At 48.1% G+C, this 18,867-nt stretch overlaps 1 protein-coding gene across 8 annotated transcripts in view; it reads left to right on the plus strand.

The window, feature by feature from the left end:
• Positions 1-18,867, plus strand: part of cadm1a (cell adhesion molecule 1a) — a 196,363-nt gene that overhangs the window by 170,521 nt on the left and 6,975 nt on the right. For 4 of the 8 annotated variants that reach the window (XM_027005613.3, XM_081719076.1, XM_081719070.1 and 1 more), the window contains 2 exons: positions 1,161-1,241; positions 8,554-8,586. The exons of 2 other annotated variants lie outside the window; for them this stretch is intronic. In XM_027005613.3, the coding sequence (XP_026861414.2) occupies positions 1,161-1,241; positions 8,554-8,586 (114 nt within the window). The remainder of the gene's footprint in view (positions 1-1,160; positions 1,242-8,553; positions 8,587-18,867) is intronic. 2 more of the 8 variants (XM_081719072.1, XM_081719073.1) reach the window with 1 other exon arrangement.

Raw genomic sequence — 18,867 nt, forward strand, 5'->3', positions numbered from 1 at the left:
GGCTCTACAACAGTCCCCTTCTCTCTCTCTCTCTCTCTCTCTCTCTCTCTCTCTCTCTCTCTCTCTCTCTCTCTCTCACTCTCTCTCTGCATTTCTCACCATCTCTGGCTACATTCCCTCTTCCTGGATATTTTGTCATTAGCAAGGGGAAGTGTTCCTGAGCTCCCACCGAGCTCTTTTGATGGAGCGCAGACGACAGAGCTAGGAGGGGAGACAGCCGGCCAATTTCCCTCACCACAGATGTTAACACAGTGGTACCTGTCTGGATGTGCTGGGCAAACAGTGGCACTGTCCGCGTCACTTTTCACGCCTGTTATCTCAGCGGCAAACAACGTCCATCCCCCATCCGAGCTCATCCGCAGACAAACACCCAACACGCCCACACCTCCCATTCCATTTTGCTCATTTCATTAACGTTCAGCCTGTTTGTCTCTGTGGTAAACCCAGATCAGGCCGTACGCAGCTGGCGGTGTTGGGCTGAGCCCCACACACGGGGCTGCATGCTAAACTGTCACGGCTAGCGTTGTCTCTGCTGGCGCAGCCGCTGCTAGCCCCACAGCTCGTCAAAACCATTCCCTCGCCACCGTGCGTGTCACCTACTAGCAGGATGGCCGGGTCCTAATGCAGTGTGGACATGCACAGGAGCAGTGGGTGCACCACATAGCTGTCTGTCATAAGTGCCTTCATGGCATGGGCATCCATTTCCTCTTTCTTTTTTCTTTCTCTTGTTATTAATTTTCATGTTTTCTATTTGGATTTTGTTGACAGCATTTCTCATCCTCTTTTCATGTCATTGTTTTCTTTTTTATTCCTTTTTTCTTTTCATTAAAGAAGCATATTTCAGTACAATAGGCCACATCAACTCTTTAAAGTTTATTTAAATGTAGATTTTGATTAAATACACAATAGGTAAATTGCTTGCTGAGTGACAGTATACATGTTACATTTCAACTCAGACAAACGTTTACCCTCACTAAATCAGTCATTCACTTCTACCCTACAATACTCAACACTCCACACATACCGTTTCTTATATATGGAACAGCAGGTCCACAATATACACTGTTATATGCCACGATTGTGTTGATTTTTGATTTTGTTTGGTTTTCTTTTGTTATTTCCCCGTATGTCATGTTTATGTGTTGTGTTTTCTCATCCAGATGCCCTCACCACTACCCCTATACCCACAACAGCCACTACCACCATGTACACCACCACCTTCCTCCCAGGCATCACCCAAGGTATAGTATGACCTCACAAGCTTGTCCGCCAAGCTGTGTGTGTGTGAATGAGAGAGAGAGCGAGAGAGAGAGAGAGAGAGAGCGAGCGAGAGAGAGAGGGGGGGGGGGGTGAGGTCTCGGGGTAGCTAGTCAGTCCTGATAAGATTCTTGTGCTGATAACGAGTGGCTGCTGCTCCCATATGTGGCCCGGCCCGTGCTGCTGCGCTGGCGGGAGCCCTGGCTCCCTCACTCCCCACCTCGCAGCCAGCAGCCACGCGCTCACTCCTCTAGCCGCCTAATCTTATCAGGATCTGGAGCTGTACCCTAGCCTGTCTGCTGCCAGGATTACAGACCCCCTTTGTGTTTCCTCAGGGGTGACAGGGAGGGCTCCGTCTGGTGGGGGTCAGCCACTAGCAGCCTCAGGTTCCCCTTTTCTTTCAGAGTATGGTTTTTGTGCTGGCCCGCCTAGCTGCACTGATCACAGTTACAGGGTTGCCTGTTTGGATCGGGGCCGAGCTGTTCATATTCAGGCATTGATTTTCAAGTGAAGTACTTAATGATGGAAGTCTTGTCCTGGTCTGGGTCAGGAAAACGGATTTGGCTTTTTCTTTTTCAGAGCTCACATTAGAGCTGCACTGATTACACCCAGTTAGAGAGCTTCGCTTGTGCACAAGCAGCATGTCATTCATATCCATCCACCCTTTTGTACTAAATGCTTTTTCTATGTTTATATTGTTAGATCAATTTTAAAAAATTAGCAAAAAAAAAACAAAACACAAAATGATGTTATTGCTGCAAACGTAGTGTATAGCAGACATGATTTACACTCAGTATAACAGGGTCAGGCCCCAGAGTGAAACTAACCCTCCAAACCCTGCCTTGGCAGTTCTAGTTTTGGCCATTAGCTGAGCTCTTTCGGGGCTCGACTTACGCTCTGATGGAGTCCCGTGTTCTGGAGTCTCTGTCAGCCTCCTCGCGTCCCACTGGACAAGTCACTGAACCCCCCCCCTTCCAAATGTCCCACGTCACTGGCAAAGAACACAGCAAGCTAATAAAGCCTTGGATAATAGAAAGCGAATTCAGTGTTGCTGCTGGCTTCAGACTCTAAAATAGCCACTGATGTGATTTGCCCGGCTATAACAATTATGGCTCTGAAGCAAGCGAGTGAGATCATTTCGCTCGTCGCGTTCAGTGTTCCTCGGGGCGATTCTTTATATTACATAGCGCGCATCTCAGTGCAGCGGACGCGCCTCTCGCTTTTCTCGCGTGCGTACTTTTGAGCCTGCGCCGCCAGCTAGAGGCGCGAGCGTAGTCGGCGTCTCGCGCACGCGGGCGATTTGGGCGAGTCTGTAAAAGGCAGCAAGAAAGGAAAAAAAAAAAAAGAATCAGGCTTGATTAGGCTGCATGATTGCGTCTAATGAAGGCACTGGTGACGCATGCTGATTAGACACGCCCCCCAGCTCTGCATTAACAATCTGGCTCACATCAGTTCCTGCGCCACGCGTTCCCAAAGCACAGCTAGCAATCGTCGTCTGGGTGAGCGCAACCCAACAGGTGACGTGTTTCTCAACGACTTCCGCAAAATATAGGCGAACATGTGCCGGCCAAGCCACTGACCGTAGCAAAGTTTCTGTAGACCTGACGGGACAGATCTATAAGTCTTCTATACGAGGTTTCTTTCAGGCTTTTTAGCTTTAAGTGCATCCTGTTGGACTTGTGTATTTCACTATGGGAAGCCGGTCTCTGCCCAGCCATAAAGCTCTCTAGTGGCTGGTTTCATTTGTCCATTCGAGGGATATGTATAGATCAGGAACAGCAAATGAATTTATCGGTCCAGGAGGGTGGAGGCCACTTAGAAATTTAATACATTTTTGATAAACTGGCTATGAAAGAAATGGAATGGGCTATACTGCACTTTTAAAAAATCTATTAAAGCTCTAACACAAGGCTAAAGTGCTTTGCAGTTTCAGCAGGTGACATTTAGAGACGACTAAATTGCCATTTACACTGAAAAATAAATGGCTAAATGGAGGGGCTTTGCTGGGTGCCATATGTAACGGGGACTGACGTTGTTCATTGCTATTTGTGTTGCTTATTTTTCCACTGCTAAACACAGCTCACCAAAGGATGTTTATTGATTTTTGTGAGTGCCTTTTTTTTTCTTTTTTTTCTTTTTTTTTTAATAAACCCCCCAAAAGCTTTTGCAAATGTGATCAAAGATGGCGGCTTTCTTTCATTGCAGCTCTGGCTTTCTCCTTCCTTTGTATCTTATGCATACTGTCCCCTTGTTTCTCTCGCTGTCGTTTCTCTTTCTCTGCCCTTCTCTTGCTTTCTTTGCTTCTGCCTCCTTTTCATTTGTGCGCTCTCTCTCTCTCTCTCTCTCTCTCCCCCTTTCACTTGCTCATTGCCTCTCTGTTCTGTGTTCGATCTGTCATACCCCTCCTTCCCCAGACTCTCTCTCTACTCTTTCTCCATCTGTCAGTTATTTGGCTTTGAGCTGCACTGAAAAAGGGGTTTGACTTCAAACTCAGACTCAGAGTTCGTTTCGTTCACAGATGTCCCTGTTTCCCCCCCCCCCCCAAACTCCGGCCATTGTGTTGTCTCTGTACTGCAGGCCACTTTCTTATTACTGCCCATAATTTTTAGTTCAGAGCCACAATAGAGAGCAGAATAAGGGTGAAATGCACTGACACAGAGGTGCTCATTCATTCTTGTTCAGCTCCAGCTCTGTTTCTCCCTCCTTCTCTTTCAAATACGGGGGCTGACTGATGACCTTGGCTATTGCGCTGTCAAAAAAGATGACAAGTGTATTCCTAAACCGACTCCTTAAAAAGAGCAATTTGCTGGATGACTAGAGTAGGTTGGGCAGCACCAAAACAGTGGCGGCCACCCAAACAATGGCCGGCCCCAAATGCACAGCATGTTTATTAATGAAATGCTGTCCTCCACTAATAAAACACAGCTGAATTAAAATTCTCCATGCCACTGTTTTAATTGATGAAAGACCATAATCGGAGTTGACAATAAATTCATTTCAGCCGTCAAAAAAACTGGGGGGTAGAAGGATGTGGTGAGGAGTGGGGGTTGCTGCCTTCGACAGGATTTAAATGGCATGAACACCATCTGGTAAACTGATTTTGGAATTAAACAAATGAATTGCCCCACACAAGAACTTGCGAGCAAGATAGGAGTGCATTCCTCTGGCGGTCCCAGACAGGCAGCTGGGCAGCGTGAGGCCAGGAAAGGATGGCGCGCTGGCAGAGAAAGTGCTAATTCACTAAAGGTCAATTACATTACCGCTGGGAAAACAGCGACTGCAGGGCTGTGATACGCAACACACGGAGACCATCCCCTGGACTTTATTGCACTTAGCATCATGCGAACGTAGAAATTCTTGCACTAAGTCTTTTTTATATGGCGCTTTATTGTTCTGGAAGCCATGATCGCGTGCCATGATGGCTAAGCAGAGATGGGTGTCATAAAGACTGCTGGTGGTAATCAGCAAACCTAGCCAGAACCAGCAAGCTTGCACAGCTACACACACACACACACACACACACACACACACACACACACACACAGAGGGACGCCCACTTCATAGAGAAGTGCATCAACCTCCGCTCCTCGTGTCTAGGAAGGGTCCCGGTTTGCCGTCCCCCGATCGGCGGGCCATCACCACACTGCTGTCAGCGTGCGGAATTACTCACCTGTGTAGCTGCTCGTTTGTTGCAGTCTGCAGCTTATTAACAGTAGTGGGCAGGGTCGAGGCCGAATGATGGATGCTTCATACCTCTGGGCAGTCACTGCCAATGAAGCACAGAGCAGATATGGGCATATGGGAGTGTCCACGACTATTTGAGTATCGGCTGATTTAAGCCAAAATGCCTTAGCTTCTCCCTCGTTCACTGCCAGAATCAATATCACAGGACCATTTGTCAGGGAAGCCACGTTATATTAGGTTAGTGAAGAAACCTTTTAATGAAGTTGTCTTGGCAAACCACCTTTCAGTAATTCTACTGTTATTATGTCATACATGAGCTCTTTCCTGGTCCAGCCCTGGCTACAACCTTCAAGCATAATGGGAAGAGGCATCAGTCTGTTCGAACTTTTCTCCAACTCATGTGTACCAGCCTCCTAAACTTGGCTTGCTCTTCCTACCTGTGTTTCTTAACTGTTTATATTTTGCCAACCTGTTCCTGTTCTGTAACGTCAAAGTCAAAACCCCAAACTCTGTCTGAAGCTTCACAGCACCAGCTCGCAATTTGTTGTAGTTTTTTGGTCTGACAGTCTCCTCCTATCCCATGTTTTTCCACCCTCATTTCTGACCCTGTTGTCCACCTTTCAATTTTTAAACTTTTTTATTTCTGCCAGCTTCACCAAACTTGGTGTAAAGTTGAACTCCTAACTGAGGAGCTGTGTGCTTGTTTCTATGACTCCACTGGTACTCTGCTCCATAGATCTGGGTTCACTTTGCAGCTGCCACAGTCTTCATACGAGCGCTGTGAAATCTGATCTGTGGCTCTAGGCTATGTTTTCTTAAGTACGCGCTTCTGTCCGTCTACTTTCTCACTTGTATTTACCTTTTTATTTTACCCTCATCCTTTCTTTATTTAGCCGGCTTTGTAAAGTTCACCACTTAATTTGTGTGGTTTAGTCTCATGAGGATTACCTACACTCTGCTTCCTTACAGCTCTGGTATTGCTGCGTAAGGTGTTTTTTTTTCTCCCTCTTGTTTAGTCCTAATTCAGTCATCACTGTATTGTTGGGGCATATCCGTGTGTGTGAGTGTGTGTGTGAGTGTGTGTGAGTGTGTATGTGTGTGTGTGTGTGTGTGTGTGTGTGATTTCAGCCCCTCTGTGCCGCTGCTGAGCTCCAGCAGTCATGTCCTTCCCCTGGGCACCAGGCACGTGTTCTGCCGCGCCCGCCTCCGGCATGCAAAGCTGTTGCAATTAGCCACTGCACCGCATGCCTACTGTCATGTCTGCTGATGTCAGCTGCTGATGTCGACAAGGACAGCGCCTCCGGTGACCCGTGCACTTGGATAAAGGGGGTGAGCGTCTCCTCGTGGCACGCCACCGCCCCACACCCCCACACCCACACACACCCACATCCCCCACCTTTGCTGCCTTCATCAGTAATGGGGTTAGCATTAACTGACTGAAGGTTGGAAGACAAGTGGGTTGTAATACCTACTTTGGAGTGGATCTTCCATATTTCTCCTGTCCCGGGCTGTGCAGTAAATAACCTGGCCAGCTACCTCACGCCTCTCCCCCACTCTCCCTCCTCACACACCTCTGCTTGGTGTATCAGCTCTCCGATGACAATCTCAGCAAGCGTAAAGTGGCTGGCATCTTGTTCTTTCCTCTTTCCTCTTAATGTCAAGTCATAACCTAAAGATATTATTCCTCATTTTGAACAACCACCCCCCAGCCCCTTTCACCTGTGCGTGCTTCTCTCCAAGCCCGTATCCTCGACCGGCTTGCCTGCCGTGTTTCCAAATATATACGTTCAAAGGCTCCAGCTATTCGTCTCTGTTTTTGCACATAGCAAAGGTAATCTCCACACGGTAGTGCTGGGGTTCACACCAAGACAAAGAACAGCAACAGCAGGAGAGGCACCGCCGTCTGTTTCCCTTGTTGGATTGGAGGCAGTTTGCAAGGCCTTACCCTGGCTCCGAACCATAGTGGTATACCAGTGGGTTCCTCAAGTGATTAAGCTCCGAGGTGTCTGTTGAACAGAGGGGAAGATTTTAATTGTGAACCCTAAGAGGATGTATTGATCCGGGTCTCCTGCCATCGATCCGGGGTTCGGGGAGCAGGGCTGTAGGAGAAGCAAGGGCTCCAAGCTCTGCAGTGGCACAGATTTAGCACAGACCTTCCAAGAACTCTGAGAGAGGAAGCGGGACCAGACCTGGCTCCTGCACCGCGCCCCTCACGGCTGCGTACCGTGTCCTCATGCTCAGCACCACTCTCTGCTCCGGGCAGCCGCCTTTGATACGGCATGGGGAGCCATGTCACCTGACGGGCCGCTTTGGTAGAGAGAGAGAGAGAGAGAGAGGAAAGAAAAAAAACGAAAACGTGCCCTCCACGAGTGGCAGGATGCGCTCGCCGGGTTTCATCTCGCTGGCTGCGGCGGGCACACGCTGCCCTTGTCTCCCATGGGGAGGTGTGCTCCGGATTCTAACTATCCAGCACGCCTCCGCTCCGTGAGCGGTTCACGCCAACCTGCCGGGGGGGCGGCATGGTCCTTGCGCACCTGCACCATCAAAGCCGGGCGCGGGGCTTATGAGCAGATCGGGGGTTAATCCCACAGGCGGGGGGGTGCAGGGCACACGGTGCTCGCCTGATGCACCACGCCGCCGCCGACGCCAATGACAGCTGACACGTCTCGTGTTTCTCTACCTCCATAACAAGCACCTCCGCATTGCAGAGAAGCTCTCCTGGTGTGTTTGAAGTGTTCTGTGCCCTCAGGTAATGCATGGCGAGGTGGGCTCCTGCACTTTACGCCTCTACATTTCAGAGGAGGTCATTAAAAGGGGTGGGGGGGGGTTGCTGACAGGGAGAGTTCTGAGACTAATGCATAAAAATGATGAAAAGCAAGTGTAAATAACCAATATGTAAAATGTCTGCGGCCTCACATTTGATTTAAATATGATTAATAACATCAAGTAATACCGCATATTAAAAACCTGAGAATTTCTGAAATTGTTAATAAAAAAAATCATTAATTAAAATTTTTTATAAAAATGGATTTTTATTTGCTGTGCAAAAATATGCCTCATGAAGGGGAAGGTATCTGAAGAAGCTCTATGGTCTGTCAGCGTTGCCTTTATGCACGGATAGGTCCATAGGCACAACATATCGCTGCTGCAATTGCGGGAGACGATCAGTAGTTTGCAGTTCATAGCACACCATCATTCTAAAGTGTGTCCATTTCAGCCTTTCAGTGTGCAAGACTCCAGAACTACTCAGTTGTGTTTGCCTAGGAAAGATCATGCTGGCTCCTGGCTGTGCCGACTGCGCTATGTTGACACTCTATTTAGTCTAATGTACGATGAGTTTTGTTTGTATTCCTGTCGGTTAATGTGTGTGTGTGTGGGTGTGTGTGTGTGTGTGCTCTCTCTCTCTGCTTTACTTATTTATTTTTCTTGTGGGCTTGTTGCAAGGTCTTAGCTGAGTGTAATTGCCTCTAAATGCTTTGCTTATTGTTTCGGTTTTGTCCTCCTCCCGTCCCCCATTTCTCCCCCTTTTTGTTTTGTGTTGCATGCCGTACTCCTGTTCACCTCCTCCCACTGCCACTCCTGCGCCCGCCTCACCTCTTCGCGTGTGCTCAGATGCTACGCCCAGCACTGAATCCGCAGCTCACGGTTGGTACCTCTCCCTCCTATCTCTCTCTGTGCTAGCCCAGCATGCCTGGCGCCGCACGCCAGCGGATCTCAGCGCGCCGCTCGGCGGAACGTCCACCCCTTCGCCCCCTGGCCGCTGACGCCTGAGTTGCACGTGGCGGGGGTCGAAATTATTTTTTTTAAATGTTAAAAACACACGACTGTCCGTTCACTTCGTCCATCTGTCCGTCTGTCCGTCCTGTCGACGTGTCCTCCCTTGTGTTACGCGCGCTCCCATCCCTCGTCTGTCCCGCTGACTCCATCTAGGAGCGCTAATGAGAGCGGTCACCTGGTAATTCCAGGCCCAATCACATATCCATCCTCCTGCATGAGTCTCGTCAAATCCTTGTTGACAGGTCACCTCATGAGTCACCACGCTGCTCCCATCACATGGCCTTCATCTGCCTGTGCTCATTGTTCATGAATTTAGATGATGTCCAAATGGGTGTTTTTTGCCAAGAAAATGAAGAAAGCCCCATCGTCGCTACCAAACACAGATGGCATCGCACTCTACCGCACTCTACCGCACTCAGTATGCTGCCACTGCTCACAAATCAATTCCATTTGCTAACAGGCTTTGTAATATTTTACAATACTGGTAGAATATTTCCTATTTCATCATGACTCTATTTATCTTGCCTCACAGCAGTAAATGCTTGTGTAAATGTGTAAGATTTAGTACAAAGGGATTCAATAATAGTCTGCAATCATGTCGTCTTTCTGCTTGATGACACGCCTCAGGTAATTTAATTAACACAGTCGTATTTCATGTGGCACTTTTCTTTGCACTCCACGCGCACACAGATGTTGTTTCTGATTTTGAAGCAGGAGCCTAAGCCTGTTCTATATGGGGATTTGTGTTTCTTTGATTCATCTGAGGGGGATGGTGGTGGTGGGATTAAGGCCTATGCAAGAGGTGTGCCTAAAGGCAAGAGCCATTATTGTACACGCATAATAGAGAAGTGATGTGTGTGAAGGGTAAACATGAGTAGGCCTCATTTTGGACGTGGCTCTTGGATGGAGGCTCTAATTGTTCCATGGGAAGAGTTCACCGCCTCTCCAAATGCCATGTCACGAGTGCAGCCTTCGCATCGCCCAGCTAGAAGTGCCCGCCACTGATGTATCATGCGGAATTACTGGAAGCCGCAGAATAATCTGGAGCAATTTCCAGGCTACAGAAAGGGCTTTTAGACTTGAAAGAACACAAGGTGAAATTAGATTTTTATCACAGAGTGGAAAGTGGTTTTAAATGTACTGTTTCATATCTCTGTGTAACTGAGGCACGGCTTTGTAGAGTTTGTATAAGTCTGTGCCAGAAGATGGGGGTGGGGGGTTTAGTCATAGGGACAGTCCCCCCACCCTTCCATCCTTATTACCGCAATGGACATGAAATGTCTTGTTTGTAAAATGTCAGCTCTGCTTTTCTATTCTTTAATGTGTCTGTGGAATTGATGTCCTGACCTGCCGCAAACATGCATTTCTGGTAATGTTAAGAGTCTCGTTGGTGTTGGAAATACCATTTCACACTTCTGATTCAGCAGGAGTGTCGTATTGATCTGGCGCTAAAGCACACACAAAAGGGAACGTTCGCAGTGCAGCCAGCGAGCTTATGATATCATGGCTGTCGAGAACTAAGCCTCATTGTTTACAGAGCCAAGCCTCACGCCCAGGGGAAGGGGGCATGTGCGCAGTGGAAGCCGCACGCCTGCCCCTCTCCCAACAATCTTCCATTTGCATCTCGTCACCCAGTGTCCGTTTCATGTGCTCCTGTTTTGTAGCTCAAGCACATACCCCTGTTTACCATCTTATTTTCTTGGGTGTACTACTTTCAATGTTTGGGGAGATTTCCTCTCTTCTCTGATAACAGTCTTTTTTTTACTCTCTCTGGTGTAGCCTAGCAACAAGCTGTTCGAGGAATAAGTGAGGTTTTCAGCCGATGTCGGGCGGGGTGGGGGAGTGGGGGTGGTATTGGGGAGGAGGGGGCGGGGGGGGCACAGTGGGCAAGATTCCTCAGTGGAACAGAAAGCGACGAAGAGCAGCCAGTGCATTACCACAGAAATCAACCCCATTTGAGCGTTGCTGGGGTATTGCCAGGACAGAGACAGGGATGGAAACCCCGGCCGGAACAGCGTCGGGGCAGGGCTTGGCGCGAGGTGCCCGCTCACTGCAGCTGCGGCAGGAATATGAATCACGCGGCTGGTGAGGAGAAACATGGCTCCACGGGTCAGATAGATCAAATCCTTATCAGCATGTCAGAGTCCCTGTCATCCACTAGCTGTACAGGCTGGCACTCGCGCGCCACCATTAATCGCTCCTCTCGCTCACCTCAAGCAGCATGTGCAGTATTTACTACACCCAAAGGCTCTCTGCATCCCTGCCTGATTGGACAAGATCTTGTCACAGTGTTTTCAAAACTGTAAATGGCCGAGACTGTGCAATCCTTCCGTTAAAATGGTGGGAACCCAGATGAGTCCTGGTGGCAAGAGCTTGCTCATATGTTTTGGAAAATCTCTCCCCTTCTCTCTCTCTCTCTCTCTCTCTCTCTCTCTCTCTCTCTCTCTCTCTCTCTCTCTCTCCCTCTTTCCCTCCCTCCCTCACATATCATTCTGTCTCTTTGCTCTCTTCATTTCCAAACAGCTTGACTGAACACACTTCATGACTTCTTGGTATTTCATCATCCTTTGTTCAGCACAGGGGAGTGAGCTAAAAGCTCTGTAAACACGGGGGCCAGTGCATCTCAGCCTGTTGCAGGGATCTGTGTCTTAAGTACCCAGACAGCAAGTGCACCAGTAAGAAGTCGGGCATGAAGACGCTGCTGTGGGCGCTGCCAGAGATCCTGTTGGATAGGAAATGACTACGTGCCAGCTGACTGCCTTGCAAGGCTGTTCAACTTTACAATTATAAGGCGCAAAACTTTCCTTTTCTGTTTCTCAATTCATTTCAGTTAGGTTGATAGTTCCTTTTCATACAGGATGAAAAAATTGATTTTCATTTTCCATGTAGCTTAACCAAATGTCTGCTTCAACTTTGATAATACCAATTCATGAATTATGTCTAAAATTTTGTCTTTTCAATGCTAAAGAGACAGTCCTCTCTAATGAAACAAAGCTTATAAAATGAATAGCAGGCTTTTGAAACGTATGAATAGAAGGCTGCAAAGCCAAAATTAGGCAGAAGCTTATGGAAAGATTTTCGTTCTCTCTCTCTCTCTCTCTCTCTTTCTCCCTCTTTTTCTCCCCCCCCTCTCCTTCTCTCCTTTCTCACCCATAAATCTAAGCCCCTGTTTGACATGAACTTAGCCGGCACTGATGCGGAGCTGTTTTACATGCTGCCAGTGCCAGTGTTAACTGCTTCTCCCTCATCCTCTCAAAACTGTCGCCATGACGATGCTCCTGTCCTGCCCATATTGGAATGTTGTGCTTTCAGAGCCTTGAGTTCCGCTGGTTGACAGTGAAATTTAGACATGATGTTTGATGCACAGAGGTCATATATACTTGGGGGTGGGGATATTATTGATGGCAGGGTGTGCAATTGCTTTGTTTGTACATTAATAATGGGTAGAACACTTAAAAATGTTGTAGAGATCTCCTGAATGCGTATTTGCTACATTTTCTCAAGTACATGAAAGCAGTCAGTCTCGTCTCCCCGATGGGAGGGCCTTGGTGTGAAGGCCAAGAGGCCAAGAACAGGCTGCTTGGGGCCACAACGTCCTCTTTAACTACTGTTCTCCTGCTCCGTCTCGCGAGACCACCGTCTGGTCCCGCATCCCGCCTCTATACACTGGCCCAGGAAAGGGCAGGCCTCCTCCAGCCCCGGAGCGGCGGCGCGGGTCGAACCCCGGCCCACGTGCTAATCCACTATGCAGAGAAGCGAGACGCGTCGAAAAGGACACACCTGCCAACGCGCCTGCCAGGCCAAGCGCGCTTGCCGAGGAGATAATTGAGCAGACTCGGAGCCGCGGGGAGTGCTTCGGCAGAATGCGGCGGGATAATGACCACTTTGCTCTCAGCTGGACGGCGGCAGGTGAAGCGGAAGAGTTTTGCGCCTTTAATATCCACAGATCGCCTCACGCGGACGCCTCCGCGGTCGGGGCTTTCATCAGCCGACGGCAGCCGTGGCACCGTGGGTGGCGGGCGCAAGGCCTGCCCTCCGAGGTGGCCACCCTGTGCTCTCTTTCAGCCTGGGATTTCTTCCCTTCCTCAGCCCCCTTTCACAAGCGCAGGCGTGTGCTTTCACAGGTTGATGAGTGGCTGTGTGGGGCGGCGGGGGGCGGCGCCATCAGCCATGCTGCGTGTGCCGGGGTGTGAGCGGGAGGCGGAGACGCCGTAGTGGGAGGTGCCTTCAGGAATGCCTGCAAGCACCTCACAGGTGATGCACATATGCTGTAGTAATTAGACTGAGAGGATAAACCGAGAGAGCTTGCACACGTGCACACACACAAACACACACACACGCACACTCAAACACGCCGCCCCACTACGTGCTGTTTGGGCCAGTACATTCAGGGCCGATGTGGTGAGCTCAGCCTGGATCAGGATTGTGAGCCTTGGCCAGAGACTGAGCTGATTCCCCAGCAGGCTCGGTCCTACCCAGAGCTCCTCTCTAATCGGGAATCGAAAGCAGCCTGCACAAGCACCGTGCCGAGCTGCAGGGCCCACTGCAGACAGCCTCAGCCTGCGCAAGCCGTTCCCCTCATTACTGCTGCCCTTCTCTCCACTTCCTCACACGGATATGTCCTTCTCAAGCCTTTACCGCTTACCAGGCGTAATGTGGATGCTAAGTGCAGTTTTTGTTTTACTTCTCTAATTTTCTCTATCTGGAAATTATATGTCCCTTATTATCAGTTAAGACTCCCTGGTTGAAAGTCAGATGGGTGATAAAAAAGGTTTGAATACCCAGAGACTCTTCCCTGCTGTCACGGTAGCTATAAAAAAAGCCCCATGTTGAGAGCAAGGAAACTTTTTTCTTTCTGTAGCCCGCACTGTGGCGTGGAGAGCCGACTTGCCTTTGATGTGAAGACTGTAATAGAGACGCACCTGCTCAGGCTTCCACCCACTCACCGGCCAAAGGTTTCCATTTGCACCACCAGGGGCCAGCTTACCCACTGGGAGAGGGCTACACCACTCCCCCCTGCTCCTCAAAGCAGCCTGAATTTTGAGAAAAAAGCCACACGTGACCTGACACCTCACTCGCGGCATTCTCTCCCCAGGCACCTACCCACACTTTACTCTGTCCATTCCAGCTGCAGCTGCAAGGCTGGCTGTGGACTTCCTGGAGGGGTTTACACCGCCATGGTGGGGAGGGCATTGAGGGCGGCCTTCTACCACGAACCCCCACACCAGCCACGGCTGCACCGAGCGTTCGCCCGCACTGAGCTGCTCCGCTGGTTTCCAGGAGACCGGGAAGGAGAATTAGAACTGATCCTGCAGCTCAGGGGAAACGATGGCTAGGTCTGAGGAATAGGCCCAGCCTGCTCCTGGCTCGGTACGGCTCCCTGGAAGGGACATCTTATCCTAGATTAGCTCCGACAAACCTCACTTCCCCTGCTTCTTTGTCGACCAGGGCGACCACGGTCCCCTGTGTTTGACGTGTTGTTCCCAGATTTGCATAATGCAGGATTGTTGTGGATGCAAGTCGCTCCACAAAGCGACTTTGGCAATCCAAGGGTTTTCTTACATTTGAAGGGCAAACAAGAGAGAAAGCAAAGGAGCAGACCTTGGACTAGATTTGCATTCCATTTATTTAGGAGATTTTTCCGAACTCGGGAACGAGAAGGAAAAGGGGTAGGAAGCCTGGTGAATGTGGCCCTTGTTTGGGTACTTCAGGAAGTCCTCAGGCACACCTGTCAAGCTGAAAGCCCGTGGAGTCCGAGCAGCTTGTAAGGCTTGTCCTCATTCTGCTCCCCTGCCTCCTGTCACCCCTCCTGGCCTGCTTCTGTCCGCCCCTGTGTACTGTAAATACGACTCTGTGGGGGCTGCCATGGCTGGCAATAATGACAAAGCTCCAGGCTGCGGCTAACGGGGAGGAGCGGTCAGCGTGGAGGGGATGATGAACAGACACAGAGGAGGGAAAAGGGCAACTCAAAAGCTAAGTCAGTTATGGCTTCACTGTTTCTCCTCCGCTTCTCGGCAGGACCATATTACTGAGACATAAAGGATAGGGCCTGGCCCCTTTGAAACTGCTCAGAAACGATGCACATCGGTAATGGGTTCCTCCCCATAATGCTGTTGTGTGACTACGAGTCTGCTGTTGCTATGGTTTCATGCCTAAATTGTCAAATGAAGGAGGAGCTGTGCTTTTGAAAATCGGAGGAAGGTGACTTCTGTTGTTGTAGTATTTTTGTTTTTAAAAGAGCCCTCATCAGATTTCCTTATTGCTGAGGTAATTAGATTTTTAATATTTTTAACCAACAACCTTTCAGAATGACTCCAGAGATTTTTGGCAGAGGAAATTGAGTGGAAATTAAATTGAATCTAACCAGTATTTGTCATCTACAATGGGCCATGCTTTAGTGTAATCACTAATTATGATTGCAATTTGTTTGAACAAAAAGGGGGTTGAGGATAGGGCCACTTACTCTTAAAGTAGCTGTCTCAAGGGAGCCTTATTGTTATTTCCATTTGTGTTCAGATCTCATGCCGCTTTTATTTTCAGAAATGCATGCCATCTTGGGACAGATTTTTTCTTTCACACATCGCAGATGTACAGTGCTGTGAGGGATACCTACTACAGACATTCTGGATTGTTTTTTTCAAGATTTAATGTTGCTTGCCTGCCACATTGATTGCCTTATGTTATAGCCTTGGCTGAATGATGGTCAGTTGCTCAGAGTGCTGCAGGCTGGAATAGCTAGAGTAGCCTGCTTAAAGAGTGACATACTGCTAACACTCATTTTCTCCAACTACACACAAGTTCCCATTTCAGTTAAAAACCTCAATGAAAGTACAGTCAAGTCCAGATTGACACAGTGGAACCCATAAAGACCGATTACCTTTAAGTGGGTACAGTGGAATCAAACCTTATACACAAGTTTCCCATTGAAGTGACAGGAAAAGACTGGGTCAATGAGATTTTTAATTACATTCCCACAAAGGCATAGGACTGCTTCTGGGCTGAAGGGACACAGGTAAATGCAGACAGGCTTTGTAATAACACATCTGTCATCCATCTGCCCACAGGCCCAAGAGCAGCACTCTTTCATTACAGTCTGCTCACACTCTGCTCACAACGGCAATCACTGTTGCTTAATTAGAAGATTAGAGGATCCAATTAGAAGATCTCCTGTCTCGGAGATCAACACATCCTTTGAAATGAGACACTTTTGTTGCCCTAAGGGTCGACATTTCCTTCTTGTCGATTTGATTGTTCCTGAGTGAGTGTGATGGGCTCTGCTAGCCTGTGGGCACACATGCATGGCCATCCTTTCAGCAGAAGCTTGACGTTTTCGGTAGAAATCACAATTTACCCACCCAGCCCTAGAGAGCCATTTACTAGGAAGTACAGTATCAGTCCTCCGCATACGCCTTTTAGCCCCTCTCTTCCTTTTTTAAAAATATACTGTTCCTTTCACAGACTTCGTTAATGTTACTCATTGCTTAGCCTAATAACAGTGGACTTTAAGCCAAGGGATAAGTAATGTGCAGTGGAGTAGTCCCTCTCTGCACACGGAGTCACTATTTCCTTCCATCATGGAAATGGTATCCAGAGAGAACAATTAAGGAAATTGCCCAAGCCGTTCAGTTGTCTTTGAAAGTCCAAACACGCCTGCTAGAGTAAAGCGGCCTTTTTACGGTGCCTCCGTGTGATCCGTCGGAATGATTGAAATCTTCCATTTTTGCTGGTCTTTTCAGCGGAAGCTTATCTAGCACCTTAGTATTACATCAGCTTTTGTGCTTTTGTGTGTCCAGCAAAGGAGCATTTTGATGTAGAATCTGTGTTTAAATGATGCTGTATTTAATGAGAGATCTGATTAGGGGGTTTTACTGCAGTGTGAAAAAAAACAATGTTGTCTTGTAAGGACAGTGTGAGGAAGCATATCTGCATTGTTATCAGGAAGAAGTCCAAGTGTTGTAAGTAAAAGTAAAATTTGTGATTGCTCATCATGTAGTTCTTATGCATGTTTAGAATTTGAAGGAGCACTGAAGCACCAGATCTTTATTCAGTTTCATATCTTGCCATGCTTCCCCAGAGGAAATACCTCCGTATAATTAGGGGCAGATCATGTGATGTAACCAATGAAAATGACTTTTTCCAGAATTATTTTATTAACTAGAACTCTTTAAAGCACATTTTTTTTTAAACAAGCAGTGTGATTCTCGCTTTTCTAAAGACCACCTGGTAGTGCAAGGTGCTGGCAACACCAAGGTTGTGGGTTTGATTCCCAGGAAGCACACATACTGCAAACTGCTAATTATATAAGTCGGTCTGGTTAAAAGTGCCTGCCTAATGATGTAAATGTGATTAATGTGCTGTTTTAAATGGCCTGCTTTAGGCAGAATCCATTAGCAGTGGCAGGTGCATTTAAATAACAAAAATAAATAAAAGCTAGAAAGAAACAAGTAGTTATGACATTAGGGCACCAACAGCAAGCTATGATGCTTTAACAAAGTCCATGTCGATTGTTCACTGGAGGATGGTATCTATTGCTCCTTGAGCTTCATTTGCAAAAGTTATTAGAACTGGGCAATGACTGCCTGAATCCAGAGTGATAAAACAACAGCTGTCTTATCCAGAGGAAGTGTAATAATTATGTGTGAGAACAAGATCAAGTGTAGCCACAGGCTTAGCTTAGTGAGGACAAGCACGCATATCAGTGCCATGTTTCTCCCAGCCTGCACTGCAACCAGTGGTCAAGCTCCTCATCAGCTCGGAGCACCTCTTCGTGTTCATGCCTTTTGAAAACACAGAGGCAGCAGTGTAATCCTGTGTGATGGTCAGTAAGATCCAGGCATGTAGTCTGCTCTTTTGTTGAATTGTCATTTTGTCCCTTATCTTGAACCATGTTTGTGTAGTTTTGAAAAGGCAAAGACATTCAGAACTTGAAGTCAAGACAAAGGTGTTACGTTTTTGAGGGCACGTCTTATGATCCAAAATACTCCGAAATGTCAGTCCTGATAAAAGACAAGAATAGAAGGATCAATACGCGATGGTTCCACATTCTCTATCTCAGCGTCCACCTGCAGAGCACAGTGATGGTGTGACTGCAACCACAGATGAGGTCAAGCCTTTTGTTTCCTCAGAGAGCCCGAGGATGTGCTCTGTGAAAGCACTGCCGCATTTATTTGATGACCTTCTCAAGCCAGTCCCCCATCCACAATACAGCTTCATTGTCTCGGGTGAATGTCTCCTGGCCGATAGACATGAACTCCATCGTCAGAGAAACGGGACGGCAGTCCCAATGGTCTTTTCTTGAGACCCCCCGGAGAGCCAAGCCGGGCTCTTCGTTGGGGCCCGTGGATTTTTCCGCTGGTATTTCACTCGCTCCTCCAGGTCCCGGCTTCACGCCCATCTTTGTTTGCTCTTGTTCACCTCTCCCTCTGCCCGCTCTCTTCATATGGACTTTGAACACCAGAATTAAATGTCAGCATCAGGTTTTCCTCTTCCCTTTGTTCTGGTGTCTGATGGGACTGGTGGAGGCTTGTGATGCTGTTAGTCTTGTCCATTACATCACGCGTCTTTCATATTTTACTCCCAATAGCATTAGTTTGAAACTTTGCAACTGATGTGATGCCATAGTACAGTTTTGCTATTCCCTTTGAATTTACACAGTATGTGAGCTAAAAGTGAGTCGGCTTACGAGGATGCCCCAAAGAGCCCAAAGCGATAGTAATCGTATTTTCCACTCAATCTAAAAGCTAATGCAGAGAACCAGATGAAGGCAAGTCTGAAAACCACACGGATGAGAGCAAAAAGGGTGTAAGGAGTTACAGAAAGACTGTTGTCAATGAATTGTACATTAGCAGTTTGGTTCTTTTGGGCTATCGTTGCGTTTTAGTCATATTAAAATGCCTATTGATGCTGCAGAGGTTTTTTTGTGTCCAGTAGAGTTTCTGCGTCTGGTAGTACAGAAACCCATCTGATTTTACACAGCCCCTTTCATCTAGCCTTAGCAGTCTCTTTCTTGTCCATGCACCAGTTCATGCCTGAACTGGGCTTGGCTTAAGATAACCCTTCTGACTGAGCTCAGAATGCACTGGGTCCTGACACTGTCTCATTTTCCTCGATGCTGTAGCCAGTTGCCTTAGGTATGGACCCCAGGAGTCC

Source organism: Electrophorus electricus, chromosome 8, assembly GCF_041902795.1.
Source record: "Electrophorus electricus isolate QZ-2024a chromosome 8, ASM4190279v1, whole genome shotgun sequence".
NCBI lineage: Eukaryota > Metazoa > Chordata > Actinopteri > Gymnotiformes > Gymnotidae > Electrophorus > Electrophorus electricus.